The 23,210-nt window shown below is 31.8% G+C and overlaps 2 protein-coding genes across 6 annotated transcripts in view; one reads left to right on the top strand and one right to left on the bottom strand.

Annotated features, from left to right (window-relative positions):
• LOC127728372 (band 4.1-like protein 5) overlaps positions 1-23,210 on the bottom strand; it is a 238,305-nt gene that overhangs the window by 100,971 nt on the left and 114,124 nt on the right. The window lies entirely within an intron of this gene.
• Positions 1-23,210, top strand: part of LOC127728376 (uncharacterized) — a 69,015-nt gene that overhangs the window by 30,589 nt on the left and 15,216 nt on the right. For 2 of the 4 annotated variants that reach the window (XM_052235721.1, XM_052235723.1), the window contains 4 exons: positions 12,621-12,699; positions 13,782-14,152; positions 16,611-16,816; positions 18,924-19,852. In XM_052235721.1, coding sequence (XP_052091681.1) covers positions 13,881-14,152; positions 16,611-16,816; positions 18,924-19,852 — 1,407 coding nt within the window. In that variant the 5' untranslated portion in view covers positions 12,621-12,699; positions 13,782-13,880. Of the gene's footprint in view, positions 1-8,289; positions 8,312-12,620; positions 12,700-13,781; positions 14,153-16,610; positions 16,817-18,923; positions 19,853-23,210 lie in introns of those variants that run through there. The other 2 variants (XM_052235722.1, XM_052235725.1) reach the window with 2 other exon arrangements.

Below are 23,210 nucleotides of genomic sequence, written 5' to 3'. Positions count from 1 at the left end.
GCTTTTCTGGCAGTACCTTTATTTTGTTTATATCCAAATTACTTTTTTTCTTGATCCAAACCATATATTTGCATTGAATACCTCTTATTTTTGCCCGGGTGCAACGCAGTACGGGGGAGATTGAAATACCAGGTGTTTGTCCGTCTGTGCATCCATCCGTCCGGTCTTGTAAGTTAACCCACGCGTACATTGCTTCATCTTTGGGGATACATATTTCATAACCGTAAATCCCTCTAAACCCTTTATTAAAATGCTTTGAAAAAAATCAGAATATTTACTATACAATGCCATAGTGAACTTACTATTTAGTTTTTGATCGAAATTATTTTACCTCTATTCTTATTTGGAGTAGTCGGAGGTAACATGTAATGAGCTTTCGATCGCATTATCACTATTTCTTATTATTATTTTCTTCTCTTTTTTTTCTCTCTATGTGCTATATAAACAAAACATCTGTGTAAAACGCAGAGACAATTTATTCATTCTGTGGTATTATTTCATGTCTCTTTTTATCTTGGTAAGCGGCTATTATTTGCGTACACTTTTCTCCACAGTTTCCCTGTAAGGGAAAAGATGGTAATTAATTTTTGGTATCCAAATGCTTTGTTTATTATTTCGTAGCATCAACAACTTGTTTCTTCTGATAAATAATTTTGTTTTGTTCTTTGTATTTCATTTTCCAATTCTAACAGTTTTCCCGCGTAACATGGAAGGAACTTTCAATTAACATCTATACAAACAGAAACATGAAGTTTTAAGCTATTATCGACATTTATGAAGGATTAACATCGTCAGGACGTAAAAGCTTTTTCTGGATTTATGGATTGTGATAACTCATCGAAGATACAAGTCTTATATATGCCAGACGCGCGTTTAACTATATAAAAATGATGAGTAGGGCTCTAATCTAAACAGTTATCAAATAAGCAATATCAAATACGTAGTTCAAGAGCATTATAAATAAAACGAAATGATATGTACCAAACAGGGCTAAATCCATCTTTGCCTGAGGGTAAACACATTTGAGTGTTTCGAATACAAAATTTATGGACAGTAAATGTATAGGGATAACTGCAGCTAGAATATTTCATGTAAGTACAAAAGTGCTGACTTCCGGGCGAGTGATACCAGAGGACAAAACTTTCACTAATAATGACGTCGACTCATTTTTTAAAAACTCATCAAAGATACCAACCTTATAATTTGAACACCAGATTCACGTTTCATCTACATACGATTCATCATTGCCTATAGTCTGTCTTTGCCACATATGATTGTTCACTGCTTCCCTTAGCATACCAATTGTGTGTCTGCATTAAAGTTATATGATCATACTTCAATTTTAACAAAAAAGGACGAAAGAATTCTAAGTTATAATCGAAGATAGTTCCTAAATGGTGGGGTTTTACAATTTTTGAACAATCAAAGCTCCCCTTTTTGTGTCCATCAACGGAATAATAAAAAACCCATGGATGAATGTGAATAAAAAATCAGTTTAAGAAAACAAATTTACTAAATTCTTTATGTCATTATAGCAGAGGACAAAATAACAAATAATATCGTCACTATAAGACAATTATATGCAGTACCAAAATTACATTACTTTCAACACGTTAAAAAATATTTGAGTATCTGGAGTCGTGTTTTAAATAGTAAATAAAGGAATCAATATAGTATAAACCAATGCAAAATACCAAGATAAAAATAATTCACTACGACAATATCATGAAAACCTTTACGAAAAAGTTGTAGGACTAAAAGAAAGATCTGAAGGACAATGTTAATTTTTGTTTGATTTTAAAAATAGTATTTTCATACAAAAATAGGATGTAAAATAAATGTAAATGTACCACTTGTTATTAATTTGACGTCGATTGATTCATATATTATCAATAAATATATTTTAATAAATTGAATTTAAAAATGGTTTTCACCAATTAGGATATCAATGTCGTTAAAATGTTTTGGATATAAATATAACTACGTAAAACTTACATTCCATTGTTTATCCAGGTTTATAAATTTACAGTGAGTTATTCAATTTCACACATTTTTTTCTGTTCGGAATGTCTCCAGAATTTAAGGGTATTTTTTCACTTTTTTTATTCTAGAGTCATTGATGAGTCTATTGTAGACAAAACGCACATCTGGCGTACAAAATTTTAATATGGTACCTATGATGAGATTATTCATTTTATCTTTTATTCGTTTATTTAACAAAGATAAATTTTGTTTTCATTTAGGCCTAATAAATCCACAATCGTACTATGTACCTGAATAGCTTTTTACTTATTTATTATTTATTTTTTAAAACCTGGCTTTCTTTTACTGTTCATGCTGGGGAAATACCTTTTTATTTTGACTCAAGAAAACGATGTAAACAATCCGGTTCGTTTCAGATAAAGAACGGGAAATCGTTGTTTATTATATTTGTCATTACATTTTCATATAAACACATGCATTTTTAAGAAATGTTTAGTTGTTGCTTGCTGAGCGTACTCTGTTGAATGGTTTTGTCTTAAGTCTTCTTTAATATTCAAATACCTTCCACAATGAATATACATTTATAATCTGACACTTTATACTGTGAATTCATATAGTTTTTTTTAGATTGTCAAGATTGTTGTTTCGTGTAAATTTGATTTCGTGATTTTTCCAAAGTCTGCATACAAGCATATAGATAATTTGCACAATGGGTACTCCGTTGAACATCTCTATTAGTGTTTCACTTATACCCATGAAATACTCAAAAAATGGCCTAAAACGAATTATGTACTGGCAAACCAGTTCGTATGTGTTACTAAAATACTAGAATTTTTGTCTGCAAGATAAAGGTCACAAACCCACCTCAACTTTATCAACATATTCAAAACATTACACAGTAGGCAATATCAAGCAGATATCAAATTTAAGACGGGTCGTCTTTCGAAGTAAATACCCATTTAATTCAAAGCTTCAGTATATTCTACAACAGTTGACGCCTCAAATCAATGTTGTGTCAAAGACATAACATTTTTTATTGAATAAAATCATGTAAAGAAAAAACAAATCAAGTACTTTATTCCATACATAGTATGTATACATTTTAGATTAAACCTCATTCTGTCAAAAAGGTTTAAATCTGTGATAATAAATTAGATAATCACTTCATATATTAAGTTAAAGAGTGTACTTAATTCGTTTGGCATAAGTACATTATCAGCACGGTTTTACTATGTGTATGTTTATGGTTTCCTATATAATCATGTGATGGTTATTTGAGGGGAAAGTCCCAGATTTATTTTGATAATAATGCAGTTTTGTAAGTTAAATAAAATCGGTATTTTAAGGAGTTTATTAGACTGATACCAATTAGGTATGTTTTTACTTCAACATTGATTCTTAGTGTTGGAAAAATTGTTCACATGAAATTTCACATAAAATTGATAACTGATCTCGAGAACATCTTCATATTGATTTGCTGGTTAAAAGATAATTTTAATTTTGATATATATGATATTTAAACAAACATTGCAGAAGGAATAAGACACCAATCTTAGCAATTCTTTTCCTTATAACCATTATAGTACAATATATCTTATATTATGGAAATAATTTCCTAAAATCTTAAAACATTTTTAAATGAATACACATTAATTTTCGAAATTAACAGATTAGACAGTAATCTTAATGATGAATAGCGCATGCATACTAGTCATAATAAATGAGAAATCTTTTTATTCTTTTTTATTAAAAAGAAACAACGTGCTTAATATATCACAGGTATGCATTGTGCGGCTTCAAATTTTATTTTTGAAATTGAATCCCATTTACTGTTCTACTGTAATCCCAGTTTCCACTGGCATATTCAAATATTGGTCTGACATATCCTAATGAACTTCAGACTAGAAGGTCTGCTTCATATCTTCATTATTTTGGTTTTATCAGCTCTGCAACGTTTGTATATGGTTTTGGATTTTTAAATATTTTGGCTTCGCCCATCACTGAAGAAACACTAATGGTCAATGTGCACATCTGGTGCGGTTAACGTTATTAGGTACGGAATTATTGAATTCATAAAAGTAAAATTTTGGGTTTTTTTTAGGAATGACGGTCATTTCCCCTTATTTCGACCATCCATTTGAGGCTAAACCATGACCAGTCATAATTTGTATCAAAACATGATATCTTACTGCGGCTTGATTGCCACTGCAAATTAAACTTACAATGGAATTGTTAACTGTTCGCTTCAAGCAATATTATGCTTATGTTTAGGACGATATATATGTGTAATTATCAACTTATTTTCAAGGAATAGATTAAACCAAGTACAGTCTTGCTTTGATGAACCGTGTATGATTTATAAGTGGGATTAAAACAAATATATATATTTGAAGCAAAACGTTCACTTTCTGACTACAAGTGCATCTGCTATAACAGCAATAGAAGTACAATTTAATTCCTTTGGATATATCGTACATTGAAATAATGGTTTGGGTAAATAAACAAGGAACATTTTTTTATATTTTTTTTAACATTTATTTTCATTTTATATCAACGGTTCGGATTAGATGATAATGCTAAGACTAATTTATTTGGTGTAACTTATGAGTTGGTTGACCGTTATGGAATAACTGTTTCACAGATGATATCGGATATGTTCCTTATGTCGTAACTACAATACCCTTCCCTTTTCACGAATGTGACCTACCGAATTAGACTATTTACCGGATTTGTAATAACATAAGCAACACGACGGGTGCCACATGTGGAGCAGGATCTGCTTACCTTCCGGAGCACCTGAGATCACCCCCAGTTTTTGGATGGGTTCGTGTTGCTTAGTCTTTAGTTTTCTATGTAGTGTCATCTGTACTATTGTTTGTCTGTTTGTCTTTTTATTTTTGGCCATGGGGTTGTCAGTTTGTTTTCGATCTATGAGTTTGACTGCCCCTCTGGTATCTTTCGTCCCTCTTTTATGAATAATGACACTAATCTATTAATTATTTAATTGCTTTTACTGTTAAGTGGTTCTTATTATAAATTAGAGGCAACAGTAGTTTACGGATGTAAATCTATTAAGAAAACACAAAAACTGAGGTTTATACTTATCAAATATATAATGTTATCTCTTTTAGCGTCTTTTCATAAAATAGATATAGAACTTTAAGTCTTTTTGATAACCCCTTATTATTCGCTTTTTAGCTCACCTGACTAGTAGCCAGGGTGATGTTTTGCCATCACTTTGCGTTCATCGACTGTCGTCTGTCCATCCGTTAACTTTTTTACATCTTAATCTCCTCCTCTAAAACAAAAAGAACGAATGATATCATATTTGGCAGCAATATTCACGGACAGTTCCTTTTCAGTATTTGTATTTTTAGTTTCGATCGAGTATTCAACATGGCTTCCAGGCCTAATATTGTGTTCTGATTGGGTGAAATTTCAAACATCTTTATGTCAGAAACCACATGACCAGGTGACCTTATGTTCCTTCGAAACCGTTTGAATTGATGATATGTGTAAAAATAATGATAGTAATGTACTAAGTTTGTAATTTTGAAGCCGTTTGGTAATCAAAAATGGCTACCTCTGCAGGACATAGGTAACATAGGACCCAATTGGAAAAAATATCAACACTTTCTTCTTTGAAATGGTTTGACATATTGAAAGGATAATTCATGTGAATGATCATGTGATGGTCCTTTACGAAGTTTGAATTGCTATGATGATTGGAAATATTAGATGGCTGCCACCACGGTACATAGTTAAGACGGGAGGTACTTACAAAGAACTTATATGTTCACCGTATGACAGTTTGAAATGACAGTGTACGTGAATTATAAGATTATGGTGCTAAACAAAGTTTGTGTTTTTGTGCTCATCAAAACTCTAGGATGGCTGTCACAGCATGACATAGTTTAACATAGGAATCTAAATGTCATGCAAACAGAGAGTTTCATCTCAGAAAATCTACTACAAATTGAAATATTACAATGCCTGACTGATCACATTATGGTCCTTGTACTTATAAAACATTCAAGATGGCTGTCACAACATTCCATATTTTAACATAGGATCAAATCTTTTTTAAATTTTAATCTAGTCCTATGAAACTCCTTCCAATCAAAAATAGAACTGATGCAAACATAAGGTTGAGACATATCATTAGAGGAGGGTTGAGACATATCATTAGACTTCAATGTTAGGCACAGTTGAAGCAGTTTGTCATTTTGATTATATCTTAACATTCCAGTAATCATACTTTAAAAGAAAATGGCACCTGTTACTAATAATGGAAAATTCAGCAATAATCGCTTAAAAATTTTATTGTCTGAACAACTAGGAAAATTATGACCGAATCCTCTTAACGATTCCTAGGATGGTCCACTTTGGTTATGATATATATGCACAATTCCCATGCTTGCAAACCAAGATGGTCGCCACTTAAAATAAAACTTAATACAAACTAAGGGTTATGACAAGACTTAAAACGACAAGTACTATTGAATGGTGATGTCATTTGTTAAATTTTCACTATTTTTTCAGTTTAAAAGTTGTGTTACATGTGTAAATTCAGTTTTATTCTTGGCAACTGTTAACCAGGTTAGCGATTACCGGCCCCTGGGAGCCTTTGGTTATTGTAATGCCCTCTCCACTGAATAGCAGGGTGCATATACTGATATAATGTGCCCATGTTCAATTCGTTACTGTTGACCTACAGATGAATTTACGTTTCTTGACATACTTTCGTAGAATTATTTTATTTTCTTGAAAATTGTAAGTGTCCGGATTGTTTTATACCTGGAGATCTGAAACAAATTTTTGGTAGGTTAGTATATAGTGCTGACTTACAAATATAGTTTGCGTTCATTGCGGATGACCGACATTTCGCGAAAATGTTTAGTTGATTTTTGATATATTAGTGTTGCTTGCTGACTTTCTGATAAAGTTTGCGTTTCGTAAGGGTTGACAGCATTTTCGCAGAATGACTTTCTTGTCGGCATACATATCTGGAACTGATATTTGGTATATAAATGAATATTTCTTTATTTTATAAAAAGATAACTTTATGAAGCAGCAAAACCACAAACAAACTTGATATATGTTATTAATTATGGTTGAGGTACCTACATATTTAAGTTTAGTTGTGCAATCTTTTAATTAGTTATGCCTGTCGTATAAAACTCATTAGTATTCAGACTGTAAAAAAACCATGTTCCTTGCATTTCATCCTTAAGATGTATTTACAAGCCTGTTATTCTGTACAGTAAAAGGCTAAATATTTTAATTACTTCGTATAATATCATATTTCAATAAAATAAATTGTTCACAAAACATTTAATCATGCCACTGAAAAAAATAATTGTTTATTGATTATGAATGTTGATTATATAACGTCTTACTTTTTGTCTCTCCAGACAACACTTCCTTGTTGGTTGTATTAGAAAATCAATATAAAATTACATTCTATGATCATGTTCAAAATAACTCTTATAGTCTTTAGAATTGAACAACTGGTGTCATTTCAAAAGAAGATTTTCCATTAAAGAATTATGTATGCTACTTAGATAGCTGTAAAATTAAATCATTGCTCAGTACATCTAGATAAAGCTGCAACAAGCAAAGTGAAGTAGAAATTGTTCTTTCTTTTATCTGGTGCAAGAACTATAATATGAAACTTGTCATTTATTCAGTAATCATGGACAAGATCAACCCATTTCACTTGTGGTTTTGTAAACGCGTTCTCCTTTTCTGCTTTTAAAATAATTTTTCCTGATATTTTTTTATGTATTAATAACCACTCTTAAGAACGTGTCGTTTTCATTTTTTTTTCTTAGCCATTTCTGTAGTTTAATGTCAAACTTTATTTCCTCCTCGTTCTCTACAAAAAGTTTCATGTGCAATCATACAAAAATAAGAAAAAAAAAACTTTATGGTCGTGTTAATGTTTTTAATAAGACCCTGCCAGTTCAACATGTACTTTTTTTTATCTTCCACCATTTCAAAAGAGATTATTGATGTCGCAGTACTTTGCAATCATTAATAAGTCTACGGGAATAGCATGCTACCTACGGAATAACATGTTACGAACAGCAAATGCTCTTAAACTGTTTTAAAGAAATTCGTGATAAGTTGCATAATTATAATTGACAAGATCAAATACGACGTGTTGTTAAAAAAAATAAGAAGCTCGATATACAACAAACTCTAACTAATTTGTTTTTTTTTATTTAAAAGCTATTCGTATTGATTGTTTTGCCGATAAATGTCAGTAGTACACACTTCCTGATGTGTTATTAGGTCAGGCATTTAAACTAGAAACTTCAACAAGGTAGGCATCGTTTGATCATTCTGTAAAGTATTCTTTAATGCTAAATATAAGTACCAAAATAGAGATTAAAAAAGACTGAATATGTCAACAAGAATTATTTACAAAAGTGTCATTTATTTATCTTTTATTTTCGCACTTCATTCAGAATGTTAATATAACATTGATTGAGAGGTCATATTTTACATATGATCACAAACTATTTAAAGGTGAAATATGTTTAATGATATGTAAATAATAGTAATTATCAATTTCTCAACGTTTGCTAAGTAATTTTTTGAAATAAGACGAATACAATTTTCCCTAAACTTAGATATCTTAATGTGTCATATAAATCCAAATCGTGCTATAATAAGGTTTGAAAATAATACTCACCTGAATATTGTGCCAAAAATAGACTTGATAAAAAAAACTAAAGACAAGTATACTTAGAAAATGACCTTCCTGGTATTTTAATCTATTTCTAATACGCCTTATTATTGTAATTTCCCTACAACAGTGAGACTTTTTGGTTATTTTCTTTTTGTTAGTTATACGATTAGATAAAAACGTTTAAGATTGTTTTTGTTACAGGTTATTTGATTGCTGTCTTATTGGCGTTGGCCCATCGGCTCTTTCGATTAATATTGATTTCTATGAAATATAATCATTCGTGGCAATTGAAAACCCTATATGTTACCAGTTGTCTTCCTGTAACATTTAGATATTTCTAAGTGCTGCATTAACATTTCTCGTGTGAGTTTATGTTTGTTTTTTAATCCAATCTTAAGAGGTATCAAAGCAAGAAAAGAAAGACACAACCAAAAGGCCAAGTAAAGTTTATAGTCTAGTAGGTAAAATCATTCTTACTTATAAAACTGGTCTGTAATTAGCAACAATGCCTCAATTTACCTTAAAATTAAGTTTTTAATGATTAAGACAAACTTAGTAGTCACGTTTTTTTTAAGATGCTGATAATTGCTTCCAGTCAAATTAAATAAATTATTTAGTTGACGCACATATGAATAAAATATTTTTGTTTATCTTACAATAATTTAAATTTACAATACATAAATGTTTCATAAGAATCTGTTCTTTGAAAGACTGGCAACAATCGCGAAGCATTGATTCCAAAATTATATAATATCTCTCAATAAAAGGCAAAATTTATAATTGCACTTGTTTCTCAAGGCAACATCACAACAATGAATAGGGGAAAAAGCTAGATATAACTCGTACTTTCATGGCTGAAGTATAAAAAAAGTATTAAAAGAATCGATTTTTTTGTAATTTTCTTTGTTTTTTTGTGCGCAGGATAAACGCTTTTACAACCTAAAAAAAGATCATACAATTACAAAAAGAAGCATTCAATTCCTAAGTGTTTCGTTAATTAGTTGATACAGTTTTATAGTCCTAACACCGCACTTAAGCAATGGTTTTTACGGTCAGACCAGGAGATGTCCGGGGATGACATTATTTCTAAACCCAATTTAATCCTTGGGGGCTAGGAGTGGTGTGTAACCTGGAAGTTAAGCATCTTATGAGTATGGCAATAATTTGATTTATTGTTTTCCAAATTAACTCAACTTGTCGAAAAGGAAGACTCGGTTATAGAATAACTAATAATACTGGATTTCTCTTATTTGAAAGGTTTTGTGAAATGACACAAACTTTAACAAGACATGCAAAAAATACCCGTGACAGCTATAGAAATTAGAAAGATGCTAAAAAATATTAAGTCAACAGCTAACTTTTGGTCTTTCCAGGAAATAAAATTACTTTTATATATAGTATACAAATTATTTTTTTTTATTAATTTTCGACGTTGACGACTATTTTATAGAAAAGCAGAGATATTAGAACTTTTCAAAAGGTTTTTGTACATATGTTTTGACCTTTTTAACTGTTAAGTTTGTTGATAATAGTATACTCTCCGCTGTTTGTGGTATTTCGAGTACAAATTGTTGATCAGTATTCGTATTGCAATGTTAAAGCATAACAAATGTTCTGAAGTAGAATTAGCTATTATTACAGGCGGTGAATTATTTATTTTCATTTGGGGGGGAGGGGTGATCATCATACATCATATTTCCTTTTTATTATTCTCTTTTTTTTAAGTATGATTTTTCTTCAAACGAATATAATATTACTATTTTTTCTACCACTTAATCATATGAAGCTTTTAAACTGTAATTGAAAACTTTTAGTCGCATTAAAAAGAAATTTTCCTCTTTACTAAGAGGTCTTTCAAAAAACCTGGTCGTAGATATATCTGATGAAATCGTTACAATTCCTCTTTCTGTATTTTAAAAACATGTGAAACTGAAATATCTAAATCTAGGAAAAGAAGTTGTTGCTTAAGATTTAAGATTTATATAAAATTTGTTGAAAGTTAGTTCTAATGGGTAAATTTCGGCAGTACAATGTATATTAAGAGAATTCTTTATCATTTAACGCAGACATCAAGATAACGTTAAGTGTTGTTGAATTTATCAATTAACTGGAATGAAGACGGATCATTTCTGAGTTTGGCCATACGCTGTGATACATAAAAATACAGGAACATGTTTGTTATCAAAGAGGTACAACTTGTGTCCATAGGAATTCCTACAACCTGTCGATAAACTGTATTACCGAAACATACATAGATGTTGTCAAAGACAAAATCACGCTCTACCTATTTTCTTTTTAATTAAAGACGTATGTTTGATATGAGTTGTAGTAGAGAAATTTGAAATTAGATTTTCAAAGGACCATTTAATTAAATATGAAAGCTTTCGTTTGACAAGATTGTGCGGCATTGTAGTGCAGAGAGTCGATAGGTCATAACCGTATAAAAATAAGAATATTTGACCTATGATTGCCAATGAATGAAACAACGATCCGCTAGAGACCAACATGACGTTGATTTTAGCAACCATGGGTCACAGTTCTGCCTTCAACAATGAGCAAAACCCATACAGAAAACATAGAGACAAAGACTAAAATGACGTAGATTTTAGTTACCATTGGTCAGAGTTCGGCTTTCCATAATGAGCAAAATCCATATCGAAAAGCAAGCTATATATATAGCTTGACATTGCATAACACCAATCTTTTGTTAAAGACTACGTTGAACTCTAGATCATCTAGTAAATGTCTTTTCGTGTTGTTGGATTGCTATCACATTGATGTAAAGCCCACATCGCCGTCTTTTATTAAAATATTAAAGATATATTGAAGAGTTGCTAATAAGACACTAATGCAAGAGACGTTAGGAACAGCCTAAGGTACCAAATCAGTCTGTATTAACTTTCCAATTTCTTTTACCTAGATATCTCAGGAAATATGAATAAGATTGTTTTAACGGTGTATTATTGTTTCATAATAGATGATGCATTCACCGTACATCGATCAGCATTCCGGGCGATTTATCGAATAAATTAGCTAATAAAGTTGATGATTTTAGCTCAAATAATATACAGTTTTTATAATAATAATAGGAGTAGGAATAGATATAATGGCTTCCTGTCATTGGTAAGTTCTTGTCATACCATTTATGATAGAAGTGACTTTGAGTGCGACTCCAGTTTAGTGTAATGTATGGTACAATGCGTACAATTATATCATAGTGAGTGTCAATAGAAACGAGTCACCTCTGACAATTTTCAGAGCTTTCCGATATTGGGATGCTAACCACCACAAAGTCCTAAAATATCCAAGTATTGAAATTTGCACCAACCTATCCAACCGCCCTTCTCACATAGGTTATTAGAAAAGTGATATAGTTCAACAAAAACCATTTGAATTGAATCTGAGAGTTTTGTCTTGACCATTTTAAGACACGAAAACTTTCGGAACACAAAACGTCAATACGGGACCAAAGTGAAACTATGGAGTAAGTAAAAGTTACATGAGCAACACGACCAGTGCCACATGCGGAACAGGATCTGCTTACCCTTCCGTAGCACCTGATCATCCCCCGTTTGTGGTGAGGTTCGTGTCGCTCAGTTTTTAGTTTTCTATGTTTTTTTTTGTACTGTTGTTTGTCTTTTGGTTTTTTTTTTTCTTTTGCCATGGCGTTGTCAGTTTATTTTCTACTTATGAGTTTGAATATCCCTTTGGTATCTTTCTCCTATCATTTTCACCGAATGTGTGCGAAATGCCTAAACTAACTATTTTGTGTTTTCATTAAAGAAAGACCCAAAGCGGCTTGAAATTTAATCAGTTACGTTTCTATTTAAACGAATAATCCATATCATATTTTGGATACAAACTATAAAAGAGTTATAAGGTGATTTTTTCGTATAAATTGAAAAGGCAAACATGATTTAAATAATTTATTCTGTTTTAGGTTAAATGATCTAGAATAGAAGCAGGAAGTAAAGGACATATGTATAGAATTTTTGAATTAGTCATATTGTGTATTTAAGGTAGGTTTTTGTCAATTTCTTTATTTTGAATGATATACACGACTTTATTTAGACATTTTCAATCCGTTAAAAAGAAACAAGGGTATCTTTTCAGGCGGAATTACTTATTTATAATGTACATAGTGATTTTTTTGTTATTTAGAAATTTGAAATACGAATGTTGTATTTGTTCCTTCTTAGTATTTTTTTACATCTGAATATTCAATCATTTTAATAAAGAGTGATTGATAGTGCCTATTCAAACAGATTCACCAATAGGGAATATCGAAGTGTTCGAAGGAGTAAAAACTTGTTCCTGAATGTGCCAATAATTCAGTAAAATACATGTACATGTAACTCAATTAATTTTTGAGTAAGGTCTTTTGAAATTTATATTATCATAATTGATATCTGCATACTGTGATATTTTTTAATGGGGATGGGAGTTGTACTTCTTGTCACGCATGTACATGCGTATGACCATTCTAGAACTCTGCCAATAGCTACAATTGTTTGATTTTTAAAATTGTTTCTTTTACTTTAAAAATTATACACACTTTGAAGACAAGATATGTGTATGCATTCTGTTTCTTGTATGAAATGTATTGGATATTATCATAATTATAAAAATTATATATCGATATGAATTTGTAAAGTGCACCAATGAAAGTACGACGTCGTAAAAAAGACTTTACAACGTCATATGCAATATATAAGAAATTTGATATAACATGAGATGAAATAGAAGTACATGTGGCTATTTTAGGAGTTTATTAAACTTGTCTACCTTACTTTCCCACGTGTTCATTTATTTGCTAATTACTACTTTTCTTTAATACATAAAAATGTACCAGCATTATTTATTTTCGGAAGGAGGAACATCCACCGATATATTGAACAATTGATGGGATTAACAAAGATGATTGGCCGCCGATCAATTTAGTCTTGTCACAAGAGTAATTCCTGTCATGATTTGACATATTCGTTAACATTTGACATTTTAGGTATTTATTGTTTTTTTCTTTTCCTCAATTCCAATGTTTCTCTTTTATTATATGTATTTAAACGACACACCATGCTAATGTGATGCACATTTTTTTCAGTTTTCTTCCTTTATTCAAAAACAATTGTTACCGAGAGATGGTCGCCTGCAAACGCCGGCATGAGGATATTTTGACTGTAAATGGTGATCATTATGAAAAATGTGTGAAAATGATGACTTGATAGAAGCATGTAAGAGTGGATATTGTGATAAAGTTGTCAATTTGCTACAAAGAAATTTTACAGTTCACGTTCGGGATTCAAAACAAGCTACTCCGCTATATTATAGTTGTTGTCATGGTTATTATGATATCAGCCGTGTTTTAATTCAGTTTGGAAGTGAAATTAACGCGCGTGTTCAGTGGGGTTCAACAGCCCTCCATGCAGCTGCTGACCGAGGACACATTGATTGTGTAAAACTACTCATTCACAGGTAATTAAAGTACGTTAAGGCGAACGATCTTTGGGATCGCTGTTTTCTATTTTGAGATGTTTTTAGAAAATTATATAATTTTATTTGTGTATATTAGTGTTTTACGGAAATCAAAAGAAACTTGTTTTTACATTTTATGGAACATACTGTTCATAGGCAATATAAGATGTTAGTTTTATTCTATTTTTGTTTAACATCTAAACTCAAGACAAAATATTGAAAACTAAAGCTATAACAATACACGTGATGTTGTTATACCGAATTCTCCTTTTTGAATAGTAACGTATCCTGTGTGGTGTTACCTTTCACAATTACGTAGCTATGCAAACAATTTGATGTGTCAAATACTAGTATAGAAAAAGCAGTCAGAGAAATATTTAATACTGGTTTTTAAACTACTAGCTGAGTATGCAGATTGGGTGGGTGTCATCAGTGAAGGTTTTGTTTTCATTACCCCCTAATAGTTAGTTCGTTGACCATACAATAGTAAGTGTTGTGAATTTCTGGTCACGTAATCCTCTTATGTAATAGAAAAAACAAAGGATATGGGGTATACATCCAAGACACAAAATCAGTACATGCACAACAAAAATACGCACAAAAATCAAAGGAACAGAGCTTTTATTGCTGTTCTTTATCTTAAAGTCACAGTGAGGCCTTCAACACGGAGCAAAAAAAAAACCTCTCACTTCACTGCATTCTGATATCGGAGAAAAGATTATTGACTGATTACAAAGCAATACGTCCATCCAATGGCACTATCGCAGCTTTCCGAAAGGACGTTCGAATCATCCAGTTTATCTTTGGTTGTTTTCCAATACATTGGTGTCTGATATAAATTTCATCTCAACTTACACATCTTTTGTGGTTACTTTCATTTGTTTTATTAATAAGTTCTTTTTAGTTAAATTTAGTTTTTCAATTGAGTGTGGTTATGATCAAAGCTGCACACTAACGTTGGCTGCCACATGTTAGTTTATGTTCTTTTTTTTGTTTTTCACTTTGTGGAAACGCTAATCAGTAAAATGATGAACTTCATAGTTTTTGCTGATAGGAATAAAAGAATAAGACGTACAAAGAACTGATGTTAACGTTAGTAAGTTTTAAACCAAAACAAACCATGTGTATCATAGTCATACAAGGGCATTCACCTTTAAAGTGCGGAAATTATATATAGGTCATAATGCAAAACACTTATCCATGTATAGTTAATTAGAGAATAGTACGAAAGTAATGCCTTTATTTTGATGATGCGATATTACAATTCCCATACGATGCTTAAAAATGGCATAGATTAGTAAGAATCTGAATATGATGTAAGTAAAAAGATTAAAAGTCAAAAGTTAAAGTCTTATTAGATATGGTCTCTTCTGTACATATTTACATTCATTGTTAGTACAAACATACTTGAATAGTGTTGGACATTAACGAAGAGCCACATCCTGGTGTAAACATGATAAAGTAAATGAATATTTGATCTACAAAATACCTTGTAAATATTTAATTTTCAAATATAATTAACCAGTTGTACGTAAAAGTATTGTACACGTCGGGTGGTTAGCTCATATTCAAGACATGACAAAAATAAAATAAGCATCATTTCGTATTCATTAACTTCCCTTACAAACAACGAACAATGGTGCCAGGTGCACAAATGTTTCAATAAAGGAAAATTTAACCCATAAATTTAACACCCAGCTCAAAACATTTCAACCGTATTCAGGACTAGAACATGAAAGTAAAATATAAAGATGAATCATGCTTTGTGCTACTAATACCCTCTATGGTGTACAGAAACAAGTAAACCTTTCGTACACATACATAATATTCCGAGTCAACTATCAATTATTTTTACTTCTGAATGCCTCTACGTAGCACAGATATAACACTGAAAACAAAAAGTTAAAGTTTTTTATTTGACTTTGTGCCTGATCAAACCAACCTCCGCCTATCACCAAACTGAAAATGCTATCACAAAATCACGTCGGTTCCAGATCAAATTCAAGGTTATTATAATGATAAAAAATTAAAATAGTTTTTTGGTTTTGCTTTATGTTCATTGGCAAATGTGTCATGTTTATTGACGACCAAAACAAATCAAGCAAAACCTCATTTTGGTAGGTTCCTCAGAGTCGGTCAGAATACCGAGCGGAAAATTTGGACTGTTGTGGTTTAAAAAGATCATTTAGAATAGACTCAAATCGTAAATCTTGATTTTCCTTTCACATTTCCATTTTGTACTAAGCAAGGGATATGGTGTATTAATTGATAACACAATAAATCTACACACACTCAACATAACCAGAGCAAAAGAAAGTAGTTTTATTCTTTTTTTTTGTCAAGATATAACTACTAAAATATTGATAGATTAAAACGAGACAATTATATGCAATCAAGCAACCGAAAATCGCCATATGGACACAGAGCACATATTTTAGGAAAAATATCTATATTTTAGTGGTGCTGATTTATCAATACAGAACAACAGAGGGGACACAGCTGTTCATTTATGTGCGTACAGAGGATACATAGAAATTGTTAAAGTATTTATTCAACACAATACTAACTTGTTTATAAAGAACAACAATGAGAAAACACCATCTGACGAAGCTGAAGGCAATAACCATCACAACACTGCCGAAATTCTTCGACAAAATATGATTGGTAAGTTAATGAAAGTACTGAGATAGGACAATGTATGATTGGTTAATATACAACTCTATAGACATATGTATATGACAAATAATGCAATAGAGCAGAATAAATTGAGCCCTTTGGGACTTTTATTGACAAAATGTAATGGAACCTATAACTGGTAATCTTTCTCCAAGAACAATATTAACAACAGTCAAGACAACGTTGTGCAAGTTCGTTCATCTGCACTTTGTATCCGGAGCTCGCATTTCCTAAACATGTGACCAGATTTCATTGAAATTTTATAGAATCTTTCATATCTACTGCTATTGCTCACTTCTGATACTTGTTTAAAAATTGCTTTACCATGTCTTCAAAAGGAAATGGCGTCCTGTATTCGCAACTCCTCATAAACAACCAATTGGGTGTCTGTCAATGAAACTTTTAAAGAAACTGTCTTTCACAGAAACATTGTGCACCTCCTTTTTCATACGAATGTGTTTTGGTTTATAAATACATTGCTCTTCACCAATACGGACTAAATTTGTGACATATTAACCAAATTTCAGGTGTGACATGCAAAAATTTCATATCCTTAAAGGTGTTTTACCCATAGATATTTCCCTAGATAGAATTTTCTTATACTTTGCCAAAATGAAGATTTCACCATGCTTTTTATGAAAATATAATATAAAATTATGTACTGCTTTTTTCAACCAAAGATTAAATATTTCACAACACACACAATTCAAAGACCTCAAATTTAGATCATTTAGCTATACACTATTGTTAGTTTGCATGACCTGATATGATTTATATATGTAAGACTCTAAAGTGCGATGGTACTCTAAATTGCGATGGTCTACGCTAAAGTGCGATGGTGTCTCACGCTAAAGTGCGATGGTTGTTTGTTTGCTAAAGTACGTTGGTATATCGAGCTAAAGTGCGATGGACCAATAGGGTAAGGTTCGAGGGCTTTAAAAACGTTTAAGAACATAAGATGTAAAAATAGTCCTTTTGCAAAATCTAGTATTCAGAGGTATACCATATGTGATAGGCATTATAATCTACTGGTAGGCTGAAGTGATTGTTTCTAAATTTAGAAGACCGACCACGTAATAATTGCTAAACAGGTAATTTAGGTGTCACAAAATACTATATTTCTTGTAAGTGAATTTTTAACAATTCGGGCGTATTAAATATTGTGATAATTGGCGTAGCTTGCCATTCACACAGTCTATCACTAATGGGAACACCTCCCCTTACAGTCATCATTGTAAATTACAAATACAAAATTCGATTATTGTCGGAATATGTAACATTTATTTGTTTAAGCTTTAATCTAAATGAGAGAAAAAGGCAATATTCGCCGAGTTTTCTCCTTTTTCGTAGCGACTACACATACATGCTATATTTTCCTATAATGTACAAACTAATATTTTAGCCGACAATTTATAATTTACGCATGCAAACATGTACCTTTATTTTACCGATGTTACTTTTTAAAGCGACAATATTTTAACGGGGACCGCAAAGTAAACTGCAACATAAACAATGATTTAAATGTATCCGTTCGCTTCCAATAAAAGCACGATACAGGATATTTATGCGAATACTATTTTGTATCTAAATAGTAAAATGGTCGACTGCAGGATACAAGTTCTTCTTCCAGCTACCGATAAAAAAACACATTTGCTTCAGACGTCAAAGCACAGTTAGGTTTAAATCAATTATTAATAAGTCATTGACATTTGGTTTAACAGTTGTTAATCAATGAAATATTAGTAATTTATCTTCCGGCGTGTTCATTTTTAGTTTGTATAAACGACTGTTAACGTCATAATCAAACTACGTTTCTCACGTCTATACTTTCGCGGACCATCGGACTTTAGCGTATGGAGGCATCGCACTTTAGCGTATACCATCGCACTTTAGCGTGACCATCGCACGTTAGCGTCCCCATCGCACTTTAGAGTCCTACATATATACTTGTTATCTTTTTTGTTTTGTTGGTACTGATCCTTTTGTTTTTGTTTATTTGTTTGTATGTTTGGGTGCACAATGAAGAGTATGTGTTAGCTTTTGTTGACTGTATAATTAACCAGTATAACTTGCAAACATATTCTAAATATTTCAGCAATTCAAACGAACTTTGGACATATAGGAAACCAACAAATTCGAGAGATACCTTTACAAGTCAATCGCTCATTGCCTTCCAATGTACATTCACCCGCGTCTATGTCGATCCCGCCTTCAACATCTCAAAAGAACGACAATTTTGTGAGATATAGTAGTGATTTAACAGGATTTACTCGACAGTCTGCACCAATAACACATACAGACCTGAAAGCGTATAACCGACCTAATAGTCATCCTTCAGCAAATCAGTATAGACCAGAAAACGATCAGAGGCGAAGCCAGAAGAGTTATACTGTTATTCAAAACGGTGGACAGAATGGACATTCATCACCCGAAAATTTTCGAAACGGCACGTTAAATATGATAGACAATAATAGAACACCGCTTCATGTTCAAGGACGTGTAGCTATGGAGAGTTTTGCAGAAACTCTACAAATACAATTAGTGAAAAAAATCGAGGAATGTGATTCAAAAGATAAAATAATTAAACAATTGACCGAGACAATTCAAACACAGAATAATAAACTAACAGCAATAAATCTCGCATTTGTGCGAGTAAAAGAAGAAAATGAGAAACTGATAAAAAGTAATGCAAGCGATATCATTGACTCTAGCTCACTCAATGAACGAATATTACAGTGTAAGCACCAGGGTATATTAGACGCATTACAGTTGCTTAAGCAGCGAAATCATAGTTTGAGTGGAGATGAACATAGTTTACAGTCTTTAAAAGAGGTTTTAAAGTCTAGAATGTTAACTCAAGCACCACCTACCTCACTGGATGTCCCTAATAAAGAATGGAGAGTGGGGAAAGATTATATTTTGTTAGGAGACAAACCTTTGAACTATTTCTCTGATGAAGATAGAGATGGGAGTTGCTCTCTAGTGTTTCTTATAAACCACAAAAAGAAAGAATACGTTCTGAAGGTAGGATATTTTTAGTGGACGATTTTCATAAGTAAAAATGTCTTAAAATAAAATATAGGGCTGCATGTATATATATCGACGAACACGTTCATTGACTACTAAACAAATGTCGATTTGTTAGTGGTCCGCATTCATCTTTTTGACGTACTTGAAATTGACAGTGATTGTAAATGTAATATAGTATTACTTGCCTGATGAAATGTTATGACCGACCAAGGGTACACTAAATAGAATTATAAATTTATTCGATTAAAGTTGCAGTAGAACGATTTTTTTCCACTATCCGACTTAAGTGTTCGTATGGTGACTTAAAACATGCATTTCTGGTACAATGATGCATACATACAATTGTGCATTGGCAGTACAATGTTTCTACAAATCTGTATATTTGTTTATATTTTGTCTTCAAATTTGAAATACATGCAACACAGAAGTCCAGAACTGAAAACGATTTGGACAATTTTGTACGGTTTTTGTGTGGATGTATTGATCAACATTGATATTCAAATTCTCGTTTAGTTCTACAAATGACTTTTCTTGTTGCGAGTTGACTTCGTTATTAGTTGAAGGTACATAGCTGTGATTAGCCTGATATATCAAAGCATTTGTAACATGTGATGTATTGACTGTTTGTTGGCTATCGACGCCACTTAATCGCATGTATATATAAAGGAACTTAATTGTTATGAGGTATCCAGTTGTATTTACTAAAATTGTTTAGTACAGAAATACTGACAATAATACATTCAGCGGTTTGTTTTCGATCCCTAATGTTATAAGAAACATAACTCTACTGCTAACCGTGTATTTAAAATAAACCACGTCCACCGACCTAATATTAAATATACATGATTCCCACGTGGTTAATTTAAACAAATGATAATCCTAGAAGTATATAGAGGGTAAGCTACTATTAGTTACACAGTGTGCTAGTGCCCTAATACGATATAGATGGGGTCAGTAAGTTCCATATGGGATAAGATCGATCAGTTAATTCCATATGCTGTGAGAGCTAAGCTCGAACCCTATATGAATTTACTGACCCCATCTATATCGTATTAGGTCGCTAGCACAGTAACGAATTTATCTTACCGACTATCTAAACATGTGGCATTTAGACTAGTAGCCTATCAAAGAGATCAAGTCTTCAATATAAAGTTTCTGCATTTATTTCAATCGTTCATCATCAATTTCTTCATCTGTTGTCCGGATGAAACGTTTCCGGTATTTCGTCAACGCCGTGTTGTTTTTATAAATGGACGTAACACCACTAATAACCGTGTATTAAAATATACACCGCCTACTAACCCCATATTAAATATACAGGGTCTCCACGCGGTCGCTTTTAGCCAATGATATTCCTAGAAATTTGTAGGAGGTAGGATCAGTATACTTACACAGTTACGCCTATTCTAATTGGGTAAGTGTCTTTAAAACCCTTTCGTTGTCTTGCTTTCAAAAAAATTATGACAATAAATAGTTTAACATAACAATATTTTAGAAGTAGTTGAGTATAGTGAAGAATTTATTTCTCTTTGACTTGAATGACAGACTGTTTGAATCCAAAATAATGATTGTGTTTGCCTATTTGTTTCCGTTTTTTATCGATTGCATCTTGATGTCAATAATTTTCCTATTGCTTTTATATCAAATCTTCTTTAAATTTTTGCACAATAGAGAAATAGTTTTGGATAAATAAACATTTTATTTTAAAAGTCACATAAACTTATTTGCCTGCAATGATGCAATATATTTAGTTATACTTGGATGAATGGTCAGTAATGAGATCACTTTTCCAAAGAGCAGACACTGATTTGTATTGATCTTCACAGTTGGTTTCCTTTTTAACGCTGTCATTTTCCCCTCTGGATGTAATGTGTGCTCCATTGATATGTTCTAATACTCCTATGTAAGTCTTCATCATTGAGCTGATAACGCGATACATACCAATCGAACCAGGAAGGAGACATAATTACTACATGTCTGTACCTTGCAGTTTTCTTAGTAATGAGAGATGGTTGTCAGAATTTAAATATAAGGGTTGTAAAATAGTTACTTCAGATTTGCACTTTTTACTCTATCTATTTTGTTTCAGAGTTCTTTTTATATCTATTCGTTTAAAATGGGGTGGGAGGGTATTTTCCCCTTCGTGTTTAGTTTAGTTTAGTTTGGTTTCATTTTTATATTTTTAAATGTGGTTTGAAAGGACACGGTAACAAAATGCAAATTTAGAGTAGTCGATATCTTCTTCTCTGTTCAAATTATTAGATATAATTTCAGTAATACCATTGCTTTGTCAAAGCGGGGTCATTGTTAATATTTCGAAAAAGCATTGCATACTCTAACTGTCATTATATATTGTTGGTTTATTCCTAATAGTTCAAAAAATTGTTGTCCCAAGAACATCTATTCAAAATTATGCTTACACATATAAACATATTATTTGTCTTTTGTTTTTCATCAATAAATGCATTATACCGTTGATCTTTTACAGTCCTTATATTTGGGGTTACCTGAATTTTTAGAATCGAACATAGTAAGCTGAAATAGTTATCATAGTGAAACTTCTACGACCTAAAAAGTCATTTGCGAAATAAATTTTATTTGATGATTTTATTTTCATAGATGAGCAAAACTCGTGCATAAAGTAGTCCTTTCATATTGTTGCATTGAATGGTGTATTTAAAGAGTATAATGTAGTTATACCTTTTTATCGTATTACTCGAGGAACAAATGGTTAAATAATGATTGATTGTTGCTTGCTTAACGTCCACTTGCAATTATCTCATTAATATTCAGGATGAGAACAAATGAACAATTATTTCAATGGGCATTCCAAGGTAGGTCGACCTGGAAAAACGGCGGAAAATTTGGACTGCCACTGGTAAACGAGGGTATGTTGCCAAACGGACGACCCATTTTAGCAAAGGGTTATACTGATAAAAGGGATAAGTTCAGGAATTACCATATATTACCCCAGTCGATCATTGTGCAACAAATGGTTTGATGCGTATTTACTCTTACCACGACAAACTGCAAAATAAAATAAAATAAATATATAAGACCTGTTTGACTACTCCATTTAGTCAATTGTAATCAGAAAGTACTGATTTACCTAGTTTTCCCAAAGGGTATTATTATCTTCTGTGAAGTAAACTGTAACAATAATATCATGGATTCATGTGACACAGAAAACAAAAGTTAGGACAAATTACAACTTAAGAAGTGATTGTCCTTTTCGGAATAATACTTGATATACTATTTTAATCTTATCACACAATTAACTTGATGTACATCCCTCGGAGAATACAAAGAATAATTTCTATTAGAGAAAAAGAAACGTAATATACAGTGAGAT

Source organism: Mytilus californianus, unplaced genomic scaffold (genome assembly GCF_021869535.1).
Source record: "Mytilus californianus isolate M0D057914Y unplaced genomic scaffold, xbMytCali1.0.p SCAF_2, whole genome shotgun sequence".
NCBI classification, from domain to species: domain Eukaryota; kingdom Metazoa; phylum Mollusca; class Bivalvia; order Mytilida; family Mytilidae; genus Mytilus; species Mytilus californianus.
Note: the sequence above shows the minus strand (reverse complement) of the source record. Positions and strands in the feature narration are given on the sequence as shown.